At 34.5% G+C, this 16,515-nt stretch overlaps 1 protein-coding gene across 4 annotated transcripts in view; it reads right to left on the bottom strand.

The window, feature by feature from the left end:
• Rbcn-3A (rabconnectin-3 alpha) overlaps nt 1-16,515 on the bottom strand; it is a 984,230-nt gene that overhangs the window by 574,395 nt on the left and 393,320 nt on the right. For all 4 annotated transcript variants that reach the window (XR_016549602.1, XM_090406519.1, XM_090406521.1 and 1 more), the window contains exons 24-26: nt 9,223-9,424; nt 4,042-4,234; nt 616-903 (exon numbers count right to left, since the gene is read on the bottom strand). Coding sequence is in view for 3 of the 4 variants with exons in the window: in XM_090406519.1 (XP_090262645.1) it covers nt 616-903; nt 4,042-4,234; nt 9,223-9,424 (683 nt within the window). In the remaining variant the exon portion in view is untranslated. The remainder of the gene's footprint in view (nt 1-615; nt 904-4,041; nt 4,235-9,222; nt 9,425-16,515) is intronic.

The following is a 16,515-nucleotide window of genomic DNA, read 5'->3' as shown; positions in this document are numbered from 1 at the left end:
ATTTTTTATGACTGTTCATTCACTTGTCACCTCATTTAATAATTTTTTACAGTAACTGGAAAACATATATTACAAATGATTTTCTGTTCCCAATCAGACTGTAATAATTCCACTAACTTTCAAGTATGTCATGAACTGTTAGTTCTATAATTGATTTGCTGATGATATAGTCATAATTTAAGTATATTTCAAATATAATTAATCACAGAACAAAATATATAGCAAATATTCTGTAAATAAACAAAGGGAATTATTTGCTTTCTATAATAATTATGTATTAAAAAAAATTTCACACCACAATTTTGAATTATTGGAAACAATTAAGCACATTGCATTGGACTTTTTCTGTTTGAAGCATACATAGCATCAAGTTGTGATGAATGATATTTACTACAGCAAACTATCTACTATAATAAATTATACTTTCTGGTCTTTATGAGTTCACTATAGGGAAAGCAATTATATTCATAATGCGAAAAAACAATAATCATGTTTTTTTTTAATTTTTTTATAAATTAATTTTTTATAAAACTGAACTGTTGCAATGAGTTGCAATTTCAATGAATATCAGCAAAATAAGATTTTTTTTTCTTTCTTAAATTAAATGCAACTAACCTGACTAGTTATACTTCCATCCCTGAGAGTTGGAGTTATACCTGAATCAGATTCCTTATCAGCAGCCAGGAGAGTGAATAATGGTAGTGGTGGAATGGAAGTGATTTCGACATAATCCAAAGTTACTTCTTCAGGAAATACTGAAAGTGATCCTTGACCATCTAATGGACTACGCTGAAGTGGAGATGTGCCAGCTGCTAAGGAAAGAGCACGAGAACGAGACCAAGATCGTGGACCATCCTGGTTGTCAACACCATCTAAGGAATCAGGCACTTGAAGGTATGTTTTCTGTTAAAATAACATCTAACATCAAATATAATATAGTGTGTATAATTATGAATGTATCTGCAAAAATAATAAAAAATTAACTCATATTTCCAGTAATAATGCACAATAATATCACAAGGTTTAAAGCTATACAGTTTGCATGGTTCATAGGAGCACAATGACAGATGAAGCATTGGAGGTCACAAAATGAATCGCAAGTCAGATGCAAATCATACAGTATTTATCTCATATAATTTAAAACTGTTGTGAGAAAAATAATACATGAATCATTTGTTTGTTTGTTTGTTTTGGTTTTTAAATGTTCAAAATGCATCAATAAAGTTGCTTAATTAAAGCCTTTTTTTTAATTATCAAATCAGAACCAAATCAGCCTGAATGCTGATTTGGTTCTGAAAGAAATGTGAACAATATAAAAGAAGGAATCCTATGAAAGAGAGACTAATACTATATTTGACTAGTTTTTCTATTTGTACTGCAGTTGAAGGCAATACAGTTAAACGAATACTGAACCTCTAGGGAAACTGTGCAAGATCATCTTCACCAGTTTGGCAAGGTAAACAGAAGCTGTCAACATATTACAAAATCATTATGTCACTAAATAACTGCTTTGATTTCATCAAATAAGTAAGGATTATTTACAATGAAAAGCAGGTCTACTTCAATAATGCAAATGCAAAATTAAATGATCAGCTCAAGTGAAGCAGTTCTTCAGGTCCATGGTTGGTTTGAGAATACCATGTTTTGCAATTGGTGAAATTTTTTAAGTCTTCTCTGAGCTGGTTCCAGAAAGAGCATTTGTTCAATGAAACCTCTCAAAAACTAGACATATTGCATGCAGTTCCATACGAGTATTACTAATACTCTTATGGAACTGCATGCAATATGTCTAATAATTCAACTAAAGTTGGGGGCTATCTCCCCCATCCCCCCAAAAAAACAATGATTTCCTGAAGATATTTTCAGGAGAGAGTGAGCACACTTGGATAAAGGATTAAACTAAATTGATTATAGTCAAACTAAGTGAAAAATAAACTTTCAACATCTTTCTCTAAATCCAGAGTAATTTAATAAAAAGGTGGCACACCTTTTGGCAACTCCTATAGGTAAAGATGACCCGGCTATTGCTTCTGCCTGGTATCTCCACCTCTGGGCCTGGGTCCCGCTGAAGAGACCTCAACAAAGGTCGAAACTAGTCTGGGTAGTGGCCCTTCTGCTAATGCTTAACATTATACATATCCGCAAGGAGATGTGTTTTGCATTATGGGAGATACTGGGATAGGAGTGATTGGTATCTTGCTCCACCTTTGCTACGAGTTGCCCGGTGTTGTACTACCTTACCCCAGTCCTGAAGATATTTTCAGGCGCAAACTTTGTTTGCTCATACTTGGATAAAGGATTAAACTAAATTTATTATTTTAGACTCAAATAGAACTCATAAGGAACACCTTTTACTACTTTTTATAGGTCATAGAAAGTATCGCATTATCGATCCCAGTGGTGAGACTGGTATGGTCTTTAAGAATTCACGCAATATTTTTCTATATGCTGCTAATGTAAATCTGAAGTACCTAGGAAAATGCCGATTGAGTTCTTAAAAGATACAAATTAGCCATCCTTATCCACTCACCAAAAAGTTGTTGGAAGTTTATTTTCCACTTGGTTAGACTATAATATATTTAGTTTAATCCTTTACCCAAGTGTATGCAAACAAAGTTTGTGCCTGAAGTATCTTCAGGACTAAAGCAACTCGTAGTAAAGGTGGACCAAGCTCTCATCACTCCTTGTCTCAGTATTTTCCATAATTCAAAGCATATCACCTTGCAGACATGTAGAATGCTATGCATTAAGGGAAAGGGCCACTACCAAGACCGATTTTGACCTACATTGAGGTCTCATCAGTGGGAGTCAGACCAAGAAGTGGTGATACTATGGCAGAAGCAATGGAGAGGTCATCTTTACTTATACGAGTTGCCAAAAGGTGTACCATCTTATTATTAATTTACTTTGGATTTAGAGAAAGATGTTGGAAGTTTATTTTCCAGTTGGTTAGACTATAATAAATTTAGTTTAATCCTTTACCCAAGTGTAAGCAAACAAAGTAGATACTTCAGGCACAAGCTTTGTTTGCTTACACTTGGGTAAAGGATTAAACTAAATTTATTATAGTCTAACCAAATGGAAAATAAACTTCCAACATCTTTCTCTAAATCCAGAGTAAATTAATAATAAGGGGGTACACCTTTTGGCAAATCGTATAAGTAAATATGCCCTCTCCATTGCTTCTGCCTTAGTATCACCACTTCTGGGTCTGGCTCCCACTGACGAGATCTCAATAAAGATTGAAACTAGTCTGGGTAGTGGCCCTTCCCTTAATACATAGCATTATACATGTCTGCAAGGAGATGTGCTTTGCATTATGGGAGATACTGAGACAAGGAGTGATGAGAGCTTGGTCCACCTTTACTGTGAGTTGCCTCAGTCCTGAAGATACTTCAGGCACAAACTTTGTTTGGTTTGCTTACACTTGGGTAAAGGATTAAACTAAATTTATTATAGTCTAACCAAGTAGAAAATAAATTTCCAACATCTTTCTCTAAATCCAGAGTAAATTAATAATAAGGTGGTACACCTTTTGGCAACTCATATAAGTAAATATGACTTCTCCATTCCTTCTGCCTTAGTTTCACCACTTCTGGGTCTGGCTCCCACTGACGAGATCTCAATAAAGATTGAAACTAGTCTGGGTAGTGGCCCTTCCCTTAATACATAGCATTATACATGTCTGCAAGGAGATGTGCTTTGCATTATGGGAGATACTAAGACAAGGAGTGATGAGAGCATGGTCCACCTTTGCTATGAGTTGCCTCAGCCCAAGATACTTCAGGTGCAAACTTTGTTTGCCTACACTTGGGTAAAGGATTAAACTAAATTTATTAAACTCACCAAAAACATTCTCACCTTTGAGATCATCTAGATGTCTACAGGACTGCCTGCTCCTAGAAACTGGGTTATAACCTAAATGAACAGCTGGTATCCACAGCTATTCAAAGTAACAGTAATCTGGATCATCATATTCAGTAGAAAAAAATTATTTTTTTTATGTATAATTAACCAAAAGTATACACATTATTACTGTACCTTAACATTCTCTGTTCCTGAAAGGCATCGTACCAAGTGACTTAGAATTGCCTTAACACGGCGCAGTTTTCCAAATCCTAAAAGTTCCATTAACTGTTTAGGATGATACTGGGGAAGTACAGCACAAGCTAAACGACTTGTTTCAAAAAGGCCAAAATCTGGAAGGGGTCCTAAACTTGACAAGCTCTCATTACTGAAAAAAATAAAATAATAATAAATTAAATAAATACAATAATTCAGTATTACACACATACTACAAACACAGTAACAAACCAAAACTTACTATCCCAGTTTTTAAGAAACAAAACCATATAGAATCAGGAAGAATATAAATAATTTCCAAACTAAATTAGTCATTTACTACTTGATGTTTTGCCAACTCAAGCTAGCATTAATTCAAAAGGTATTTTGAAGGCACACACACACACACACACACACACACACACACACTGGGCAAAGACTAAAATTACAATGAATTTTAAGGTGACCAGAACAAGGATGTCCTAGTCACATGTATTTTTATTACAAGGGAACCTCAACACAATAACTAATGCATACCTCTCATTAAATGCACTGCCCAAACAAGCACTAACAGCCTGGAAATGCATTCCACTCATTCAACTATCAGTTTATAGGTTTAATGCAAAAACAGTTCATAGGTTTAATGCAATCCAGTTGAAATGCCTGAAACCTTCGCACTATAGCAGACTTTAAGTAATATTGAGACGAGGTATTCAAAAAAATAAATTTTTAACTGAATTAAATGTGCTTGTCTCTCTCTCTGTCACTCACACAGAAAGAAGAGCTCCCATAGCTCAATCAGTATACACGTAGTCCATTGATTGGAAAGACCTGGGTTCGAATCCTGTCCACGATCTGAGGAACCTTTATCTGGTCTCTTTCGATGAACGGTGAGTTAGCCAGTCTCATATGGTGATAGAGAGTTTTTTCACCTGGAAACTCGGGTTTTTCATTCCCCAGAATAGGCAAACTGGCCCATGAACACACACACATGGATCAGTCAGGAATACTTAAGAAACAGTTCCTCCCAGCCATAGGCCTGATTCATCGGCTATGCCGGTCCCAAGCCCAGATAAAATATGGGAAGATTGAGATGGTGCCATACCTCCCCGTTAAAGGGGCTGATGACCGTTGTATCATCATATGAAATAATAATAATAATAAAAAACACTCTCCAAGCAAAAATTCCAGTTCACATGCTGTTATTAACCACATAGTTAGTCAATAACTATGTGGTTAGTAATGAAGGGCTGCTCGTTCTGTTCCCAGAGGAAATATTTCACCCTGTTAAATATCGTGTGTTTGTTCTCTTACTTTCATTTTATTTAATATCTATACCTTAATTTGTCTTGTATGATTTCCAATTGAACCTCCTTGTTGCTTTATCGTTAACAATGTTACTTCTATCTTATGGCCGCAAATAGCAAGGATCACGTGTGCAAGACATCAAGAACAAAGAAAGTGCTTCGGGCTGGAGCCAAATTCTTTGTCTGATTTACTGGTTATATTCTTCTTATTGTGCTATCTTCTATCAAAGGTCAGCGACCATTTTGGCGAACAAACTGCACTCTTGTGTTAATCTGAGCAGTTGTGCACTGCTCTTTCCTGTCCACGTCTTGATGTTGTCAAACCATGATATTCTTTTTCTTCCTCTAGTTCCTTTGCCATCAATTCTTCCTACCAAAATAGTTTGTAGAAGTTGGTATTTGCTGTTTCTCATGATGTGGCCAAGATATGATGTTTTTCGTTTCTTGATTATTTGTACAAGATGTACAAATAATCAAGAAATCAAAATCAAAATAATAGCTTTGCCAATGGATTTTAAGACATCTTCATTGGTAATTTTTTCTGTCCATGATATCTTTAGCATTCTTCTGTATAGCCACATCTCAAAGGGTTCAATTTTCTTGATGATTGTCGCTTTAAATGTCCGTGTTTCAACTCAGTAGAGCAGAACAGACCACACGTAGCATTTCAGCATTCGGCATCTGACTTCCATGTTTAGGTCTTTATTGCAGAATAGTGTTCTCATTTTCATGAAGGACTGCCGTGCAACTTCAATCCTTGTCTTTATATCTATTTCTGGATCCCACCGTTCATTAAGCGAACAACCAAGATATTTATATCTTGACACTTGATCAATATTTTTCCCATTGAGTGTCAGTTTCATTGATGAGGCTGGAAGTTTGCTGATGATCATGTATTTTGTCTTGTTGATGTTTATATTTATTCCCATTCTTTGGCTTTCTATGTATACTCTGTCAATGAGTTTTTGGAGATCCATAATATTATCTGCAACTAGCACGGTGTCATCTGCATATTGTAGGTTGTTAACAATCTTTCCATTTATTGTGATTCCCTCTGGGAATCACAATAAATGGAAACAAACAGACAAGTATTCTCAAGCATTTAATTTTAAATAACTTGCAAGTAATCGCCATTCTTACAAAAATCAGAGATAGCATTAAAAACATTAATTTAACAAGACTGATTTTCATGTCTTCCACTGCCAACTGTAATTCTTCCAACATCCTCTTTAACCCTAAGTAGGTACATAGTCATAATGCAGTATTGACATAAGTTTATTTTCACAATTCTCAATAGTGTTATTTAAAAACCACAAGTACTTTGTAATAACGAGTTGGAGAATGGATCATGTTATTGATATTACATTGTGAAATGTTAGTCTGGCTCTGTTGCAAGTGATAACTATTTTCTGTTCTTTTCATAAACTTGCTTTTCCTATTGAATTATTTTATTGAAAATTTATATAAATCCACCCTTCGTTATGGACAATAAATTAAAAGAAATACAAACTTTGTGAAGTGCAAATTGATGACAAAGGATACAGAAAATAAACACACATCAACTAAAAGCACTCAGATAATAAACACACATCAACTAAAAGCACTCAGAAAATAAACACACATCAACTAAAAGCACTCAGAAAATTCAAGTGGTTGTGGTACAAAGATGAAGTTAAATTTTGTGAACTATAAAAATATCCTGGGGCTGCCAACAGAAACTCAAGATTACTATAAGCTTTTCAGTCTTTTTAAAGTGGAGAAATTTAGGTTTCATGAGACTCAAATTTTCACAAAAATGATGTGACAGACTTGGCAGAAATCATCCAACTCTTAACTGCTTTCCACAGAAATATGGATCCTAAAATGTTTGAACACCTGACATACCTTTTTGATACAGCCTGTTATAAAGCTAAATTCAATAAACCATTTACCCACTTTACCAATGTATACACCCAGCAGAAGAAGAGTAACAAAATGACGTGAAATGTAAAGAAACAGTGTCGGTTACTGCTGATGTCATTAAATAAAAATTAGTTAAAGAAATCGAAGTCTTCAGTAGTGCATCCACTGCTAGATGCTTCTCCAGATATTTCAGATGAGGAGAAACTTGTCCATTCTATGAGATGCATATATAAAAATTATTTTCTATAATTTGTTTATATTTATTTGCATAATTCCTCCCTAAAACTCAGCTGCAGTATACTACAATAGATGAGAACAAAATGAACAAGTTCTTGTCATGGAAGACTAGTAATTGGAGAGTAGGCAATGAAACAGAAGTACCATGTAACATGCTGGGAAAACAACGACCTAGTGGCAAACTTAAAGAGGAACATACTAGATAATAACAGAATTTAAAAAATAAATACATACCACCATTTCAGTTTCAAAAACAAGGAGAACAACTTAAATAACAAATTAAAAAAAAAAAAAAAATATATATATATATATATATATAAATTATATATAAATTATATATACAGGGTGTTCGGGATAAATTTGACAGTTTCGTAAGGAAAAAGAAAATCTTCTTTGTATCTATTAAATTTAATGAATTGACAAAAAAACATTACAGGCAGAGTTAATTACAATACTATCAACAAGATTTACTCAAAATAACCACCATTAGCATCGATCACAGCTTCAATTCTGCTTCGGAACCTCGAACAAGCTGATGCTACAGTCTCCCTGGGAAGGGCCGCAAAAACTGTTTTAATTTTATCCATTAACTGGGCTTTTGTATTACTGGAAGTGCGATTGGTGTCTTTTTCAACTGCGCCCCATACAAAATAATCCATGGGGTTAAGGTCTGGGGAGTTTGGAGGCCAAACATTTGGACTGGTGAAGTCGTAGAAATTTTCAGACAACCATTTTTGACTTTTCCCAGAGGTGTGGCAAGGGGCCGAATCCTGCTGCCATACATACGGCCTACCATTGGCTACCCTTGTTATCCAGGGCTTGACTACAGTTAGCAACTCCACGAACAAAGCCCGAATTCCAATGCCAGGGTTCTTCAACACCTGTTCCTGCAGATTTGCGAGGAATTCTGCTGTACGAACGCAATCAGATCATCTGCTAGGGATCTTTCTTCTTGCTACATCCTCGTAGTCACCATTGCAAGTCTCTAGTTCATGCCTGATTGTTTTTACTGTATTCAGGGAGCATTGGGCAGCAGTCGTAATATCCTTATTTTGATGGCGGGCACGAATCATCATGATACAAGTTATTCTCTTCCATGATTCAGGTGGGTTCCAGCTATCCATCCTTTCTGACATCTTGTATATGAATGAAGAAGGGTCCAAACTTTTAAATGAAGAGAAGTGTGTGTTAATACATGTAACTTACGGAAAAATATAATTAATTATAAATATGTCAAATTTATCCCGAACACCCTGTATATACACACACCTTTATATATATATAAAGGTGTATATATATATACACACACACACACACCTTTACCACAATTCATACTATAGGCAAGTAATTTTTTTTTTTTTTGAGGTGTATTGTGGAGCACTGCTTATAAGGACAATGATAACTTTTTTATCTCCTCTAGTTAGTATGTTTTTCAATAACAAAGTCATGCAAGGATCGGCAAGGTAGCTCATAAACTACTCTCTAGTTTTCCTGAGTTTGCAATTTAAAACTCTCAATGAACATTTTCTCCAAACATCTAGTTCAAAAACCATCCAAATGCAGTTAATCAGACATACACAAGTCCTTCAGTCCATCAAATTCATTCCATGTATCTAACCTGCAGAATAAAATAGAACAGAAGCTATAGAATCAGTAGTTAAGATGAATATATGAGTATTTCACCAAGGATAATATTTATAAATTTAAAACTTACCTCTGTATTTTTTGTTCTTTTTTCTTTTTTATTTCAATTGGTGCTGCTATAACATTTGATGATGAAGCACGAGAAACAGTTCCGGTGAGTGCTGGAAGGCGTAATTGTGATGATTCCTGGGCTCTACTGAGAAGTTCTTCTTCTGTTAACTTTCGATTATCAATAGCTAATTCTTCTTGTTCTTGATTCTGTTCTCCTTTTTCTGTGAAATTGCAAAAAAAAAAAAAAAAAAATTCACAATATCAAGTGCAATTCTGTGACAATATTATATTATTATCATTTTCCAATGTAACCAAAACATACTGTACTTTAAAATTATTACTACTTATTCCTATTTTTATTTTAGGTGAATTTTCTAACATCTCAGAAACTAACCAGATAGTACGCATGGCAGATACAGCAGGACATCAGCTATACTTACTAAACAACACAGAGAGTGATCTGTTTTTACTAGCTAAATTTTATCATAACTTTTTAATGTTAAAATAGAGCCTCCATAGCTCAGTTGGTATAAACCAATCCCTTTGGTCGAAAAGACCTGGATTCAATTCCCATCCAAGATGTGAGGAACCTTTATCAAGTCTCTTTCGACTAAAGGTGAGTTAGTCTCAGTCTCATATGGAGGGTGGGGTTTTTTCACCTGGAAACTCAGGTTTTTCATTCTCCAGAACAGGCAAACCAGCCCCATGAACACACGTGGATCTAGTCATAAAATACATACTTAATCCCTCAACCCATTCCTAAGGGATGAAGAAGAGGGGAGGGGAGGGGGAGGAACCCATATGAAATAAATAAATGCTAAAATTCAAATTGTGATGATGAAAAATTGAGACCCAAGTAGAAGATATAATAAAAATTAGTAATGGAAAAATGACATAATTTTTAGTATAACCACAGAACTTTTGGCAATGTCTCAAAAATTTCAATGCAAATAAATGTTAGAACAGAATAGGAATGAAAAAACAAAAATGAAAATTACAAATATAAGGTGTTATATGCATGAAGGAGCTTGATTTGTATATCACTGGAGTCCAAAGTGAAAATATGTAATTAATTCATAGCACAAACAAACTCATAAATGTAACTATAATGGCAATGTGGATTTAGTAACATCACTTCCTAAAACTGGGAAAGTTTGAGTAACTCATTCTTATTTAATCTGGTGAATCAGAACTCCAAAACTTTGTAGCAAAAATGGTTATATGCAGTACTCTAACCTTTTCATCAAAGGAATTTGGAAGATGCAGCATGATCTACAAGACTGATTTATGCAAAAGAGAAATTGCAATTTCATTTATCCCAGGAAAATAAGCTGTTTGCTAATTTTATAACCCACCTATTGATTATTGCTAGAACCTATTGATTTAAAGAATAGATTATGGCTAGAAGTTCATGCAACCTCTTTGCTCTAATAATTTAAATTACCAAATTAATTTATGTTTGCATTTATTTAAAATGCTTTTAAAATGAGGCACAAGAAATTCTGGAGATGAATTAAAAGCACACAGCACTGAGATTGTTGTAAAACCAATTCAAATTGTAAAAAAGAAATGATGTTTAAAATGTTGCTTAAAAGTCACAATTTTTTTCAAATTCTAACTGATAATATTAAATTAATTTGTTGCAGTTTTATTTTTATTTAGTGTGTGATAGACTGAGTTGTTTTCAGATTTCAAAACAAAAACCTTTATAGTTGTAGCAAAGCAGATGTTAGTATGACACCAATGCATAGTACAACAATGGTGGCCAAAGTGACTGTTTGTGAGATTTTCCTCGCAGTAAGTGTGAAATGTGTATATTACAAAATTTGAAAGATTTGTTTAAAGAAAGTGAGACTGATGAATGAATATGTAAAAAAGTGTTTGGAAAGTGAGTGCCATTTGTGAGGAGAGAGTAAAACATGTGATAATGAAGTAAAGAATATTGACTGAGGACAATAATGATGAAAGTGGGGGTGGTGGGGGGGGATCAAGAAAATGAAAACCACAAGAAAGAAACAGCATGCTTTATGTAGAATACTTCACAGGACAGAGCATAAGATTGAACAACTGCAGAAATGTAAGAAGTCTGGTACAGCTGAGAAGAGAAATAAGCAAGAGGTAGGAAGTAAAAAACAAGAATGTATGACTAAAAGCAAGAGAGAACATAAAGTGAAATTTGTTTTTTATACAGTGAGACTGTGATAAAAAATTATTACAATTACTTACTGACAGGGAGACAATTTTGCTTATCTTGTACCTTCACCACTACTGAAGCAACAGATAGTCAAGTCATGAAGATACTTCCCCATGCAAATTTGTTTACTTCCACTTGGAATTAAACAAAAATAGAATTTCTTGTCAAATATAATTCACTTTCGAAGCAAAAAAAATTTCCAACTATCATGATCTCAAGTATTTTAAAAGTAAGTAATATTACCTTTTTACTACTTGTATATGGAAAATATGTGACTACTGCATTGATTAAACCTTGGGATCTTCTTGGGCCTGGCTCCCACTCACAAGACCTCAGTAAAGGGCAAAAAGTAAAGGTCTGAGTAACGAGCCTTCCCAATGAGGCAAATGATGTGAAGTCATCAGCTTCGATATACAAATAACCTTGTTGTGAAAGAAACTTTATGCACAAACTTTATGCATAAAGTTTCTTTCACAAGAGGTGCAAAAAGGTAATGTGAAAGAATTGATTGTTTTAGTAGGCACTGTCAAAACAGTCATCACTTCCATCACGAGGATCTTCTTCGATGCTCTCTTCCTAGGCGAAACTGTTTAGCCTATTCCTTCACGATGGAATATGAAGGAGAAGCTTCCTCATAAACACCATCCAATCGCTGTTTGATAGCACTTGGAAAAAGCCCTTCTTTGGTGAAAAACTTTGTCACAGCGCAGTACTCAATTTTTACCATTACAGCCACTTAGTGTGGAATGTGTTAGTCAAACGATTGCCTCCAACTGAATGACGCATGTAGAGAGTGGAAACTGGTATCTAAGCTCCAACATATGGTGCCATCTGTCACGCACACTATTTTAATATTGATGTGAATTTTGTATGTCAGGCCGGAAACATTTGGAACCTACTTAGTAGGTCACTTAAACAGAATAGAAGAGGAAAGCTAGCAAAGCAGATGTTTGATGCTAAAATGGCAGGAAAAAGATCCAAAAGACTAAAATCTAGGTGGTTTGATTGTTGGAAGTGGATTAGAACAAAATGTTACATATTACAATATTGGAGTCTTGACAAGTAATAGACTAATTTGGAGGAAAATTGTTGATAGGAAATTAATAATAACGTAAACTTAATGTAGTTGTGATAGTAGCCTGGCCTATATAATCCTTGATAACATACAAGAGTGATCTGAAAAGTTCTCAGCCTAACAAATGAAAAAACGAATTTATAATTTCAAAATTATTTTTATTTTTCAACATAATCTCCCTTAAGACTAATACATTTATTCCAGTGATGCTCTCATGTCATTATCTCATCTCCCTATAGTGATTCTCAGTAAGATCTGCAAAATATCCCTCTACAGCTGCAACAACCTCTTGATTCGAAGAAACACGCTGACTGGCAAGGAAGAGTTGTAGTTTTGGGAAGAGATAGAAGTCAGAGGGAGCCAAATCTGGGGAATAGGGTGGATGTTCCAACAATTTATAGTGCAGATCCCTTAATTTTCCCATTGCCAAAACACCTTTGTGGGCAGGTGCATTGTCCTGATGAACGATGATGTTTTTCTTCTGCAAACTGGGTCTTTTCTCACGATATTTTTAGTCTAGTCTGGTTAAAAGATTGGAATAATATTCCCTGGTTATTGTTTTACCCTTTTCAAGATAATTAATAAACAAAATGCCTTTAGCATCCCAAACTACTTATGCCATGACCTTTCCTGCTGATGGAACAGACTCTGCCTTCTTTTTGGCACTGAACAACTGGCATCTGTCCACTGTTTTGACTGCTGTTTGGAATCTGGCATGTAATGGGGAATCCAAGTCTCATCCATGGTAATAAATTGATGCACAAAATCAGTTTTATTCTTGTTAAAACACTCCAAGCACTGTTCAGAGATTTTCATGCGAGTGCATTTTTGATCTGCTGTGAGCAAGTGCAGCACCCATCTTACGCAAAGCTTTTTCATCTGCAATTCACGCAAAATATATCCTACACATTCTTTTGAAATGCCTATAGTCTCAGCAATTTCACGCACTTTGACTTGTCGATCATCCAATACCATATTGTGCACCTGATCAATGATTTCTGGTGTTGTTACTTTTTTGGACGTCCTTCATGTGGATCTTCTAGGCTGGTACGGCCACGTTTAAACTCGGCAGCCCATTTCTTAATTGCCGAAAACAAAGCAGAAGAGTGCCCATAAACTTTTATGAACTTCGAATGAATTTCTTTTGGTGTTTTCTTTTACGAAGAATTTTATAACCACATGATACTCAATTTTATCTATTTCAAGGGATACAGACAACACTTTTGCTTCAGACAGCTGTATAAAAAAATAACTACTAAAATATAAAAATAGAAAGAATGACTCACAGTTTCACATGGATGCTTATGACCAGTGGCGAGCTATAAAGCGCTCACGCGAGCTCTTTGTTAATTTTTTTCTCAAATTTGCAAGCCCCTTGTTCTTCTTGTTTACTTTTTTATTTTTAAAAAAAAAAATTTATTTGAAACATATTAAACAACAAACTCATACGCTAACCTAACAAAAATCTATTCGGCAGTGTATAGATTATTTGGAATTATTGTTTCAACTCCTCTATATCTAATGCACCTGAGTTTGAAAATAAAATAAGCGCATGCGTTATCTTTACCCTTCTCCATTCTTGTAGCCAATCAAATGTTTTATAAAAGATTTCATTCTTATTATATTTTGACAGTTAAAAAATGTTTTTCTTATTAAGATAAATTAACACAGCTGATTGTGTGCAAATATTTCATGTTTAGATCATGAAATATTCGTTTAAAAATGATAGCCTTTAGAGGTTGATTGTTCTCTTATACTTTTTGATTGGAATTTGTACACAAGCTGTATTAATAAAAGTTTTGTGTGAAATACGTTTTTTTTTTTTTTTTTGCTCGACAATGCGAGCCCTTTGTTAAAATTTCCATAGCTCACCACTGCTTATGACAGACCAATTTATAAAAAAAAAAAATATATATATATATATATATATATATATATATATATATAATTGTATTTTCTGTATGATAATTGTATTTTCTGACCGTTTGCTTGAAATGCTGATATATAGGGACATAAATGCATATGCATAAATGCAGGTAGGCTTAGGATTTGGTTGTTATTCATAACAGTGCTGCACAACATAAGCAACAGTTAGTTGTTCTCAGAGGAAAACAATTAACTTACTGAAATTATTAACATTTCACTGGATTTATCAGCATCCTCAAAACACAAATTACAGATGTGACAGATGTCTAAAACTCAATTACATAGTTGTAGAAACAATTCAAATTGTAATTTAAAGCAACTAATAAAGTACCTTCTATGGGGATCTCATAAAAATGAAAGTTAATTTTTAAAGGTCAAGGTAAATGTGGTCTTACGATGCTCTCAGATTTTAGCAAATCTGGGACAATTAATGTAGCCATATTTCTTAATGGAATGTTTCACAGTTCATGCAGATTCTAAAAAAATGTCTCTAAGTACTATAGTGACTTTGATGCAGCAAAGTTATTTTCTTCCATTTAATTTCGTGTGAAATCATGTCCAGAGAAAGGTCTGATACTCCTGACTTTAGAAATAAATGATCGTGGATGTTTTTGTTATTCAATGCAAATGTTTACAGATACAAGTCACAGGTACAAGGAACTTTATACACACCAGGATATGTAAGAGGATGAAGCCGATCCTTAAGAGAAAGGATGAAGATTGCTAGTCAGACGTGTGTTGTCTGAAAGTAATATGGAGAATATATTTGCAGAGAACTTCAATTATATTTTCTTATGTACATGAATATAAAGAATAGGAATAGTTTTGTTGTGTTCTTGTGTGTTGACTACATGAGAGGCATAGGGCATGCAGCATTTTATCTTTTTACAGGTGTTATAGCTACTGGCTGAAAAAGTGTTGAAAGTACTAAGTTCAGTAATTAGGGCTGTATCATTTGAACAAATAACACTGGCTCTATGTATAAATATTTTGAAGACATTATACTATTGAGAAGGATAATGGTGCGATTGCTTTTCTACCTTTTAGTGTGTTGCCTATAAACAGAAAATGATAACAATGAACTATTTGGTAGTTGGTAAATAGTGTGTTTAGGAAGGGGTGGCATTAGTGCCTTTTTCTACAGTGAAATGCATTTAATGATGCTGGCAGAGGCATGAGTCAATAAGAAAACACATCACTTACATAGCATAATTAAACTATTGGTTCATGTGTAGCTATGTTCAGTGCCTGATATTTTAGAAATTCCATTTGGAAACTGGCTGGGGGGGGGGGGGGGGTAAGAAGACCAGATCCCACTGTAGTCCAGTCTAGTTACTTATACATTATTCCTTTCTAAAAATATATAAATATTTTTAGAAAGGAATAATGACTTTCTGGACTGTTAGAAATTTGAATTCCAATAATTCAACAGTCAGAAAGGAAATGTGGCTTGATAAGTTCAACGGTCTCCAGCATCTATGAAGAACAATACTGTAACTACTGGACTGAAAGACTAATAGATATTACACTTAAAACATTAAGAGTTCACATAATAATCAGAGCATATGCACCAGAAGGGGGGAAAGAAGAATAAAATAAAATATTCAACAAATAAAATAAATATATATATATATTTTAATGTTGAGCCGATACACAGGAGGTAGGTTGGTCAACCTATAGTACATTAGTACTATGTATGGGTGGTGGGTTGGGAAAGGAGGAATTTGTTTACATTTGATTTGAATGACTTTAAATTGTATTCCTTGGGAAATACAGCAGGTGGGAGACTGTTCCACAGCGCAGCAGTTGCAGGGATGAAGGAAGAGGAAAAGAAACTTGTTCTGTTTGTTTCTAGGTGAACTGTGAAGGGATGTTGTGCAGCAGCTGTACGTGTTCCAATGAGTTTAGTACTGAGCAGAGGAATTATTGATGATATTTCCGATGAGCATTTCCCATGGAAATATTTGTAGAATATACATACTTCATAGACCATACATCTGTGTGAAAGAGGGTGGAGGGAGTTGGTAAGGGATGGATCATTGATAATTCTCTCCTCTGTATTGAGTCGAGCATTTTGAGAGAGCTTTTTGGGGCCCCACCTCATATGTGTGAGCAGT

This window comes from Typopeltis vanoorti, chromosome 16 (genome assembly GCF_054136105.1).
Source record: "Typopeltis vanoorti isolate ZY-2024b chromosome 16, IOZ_Tvanoo_1.0, whole genome shotgun sequence".
Classification (NCBI taxonomy): Eukaryota; Metazoa; Arthropoda; class Arachnida; order Uropygi; family Thelyphonidae; genus Typopeltis; species Typopeltis vanoorti.
Note: the sequence above shows the minus strand (reverse complement) of the source record. Positions and strands in the feature narration are given on the sequence as shown.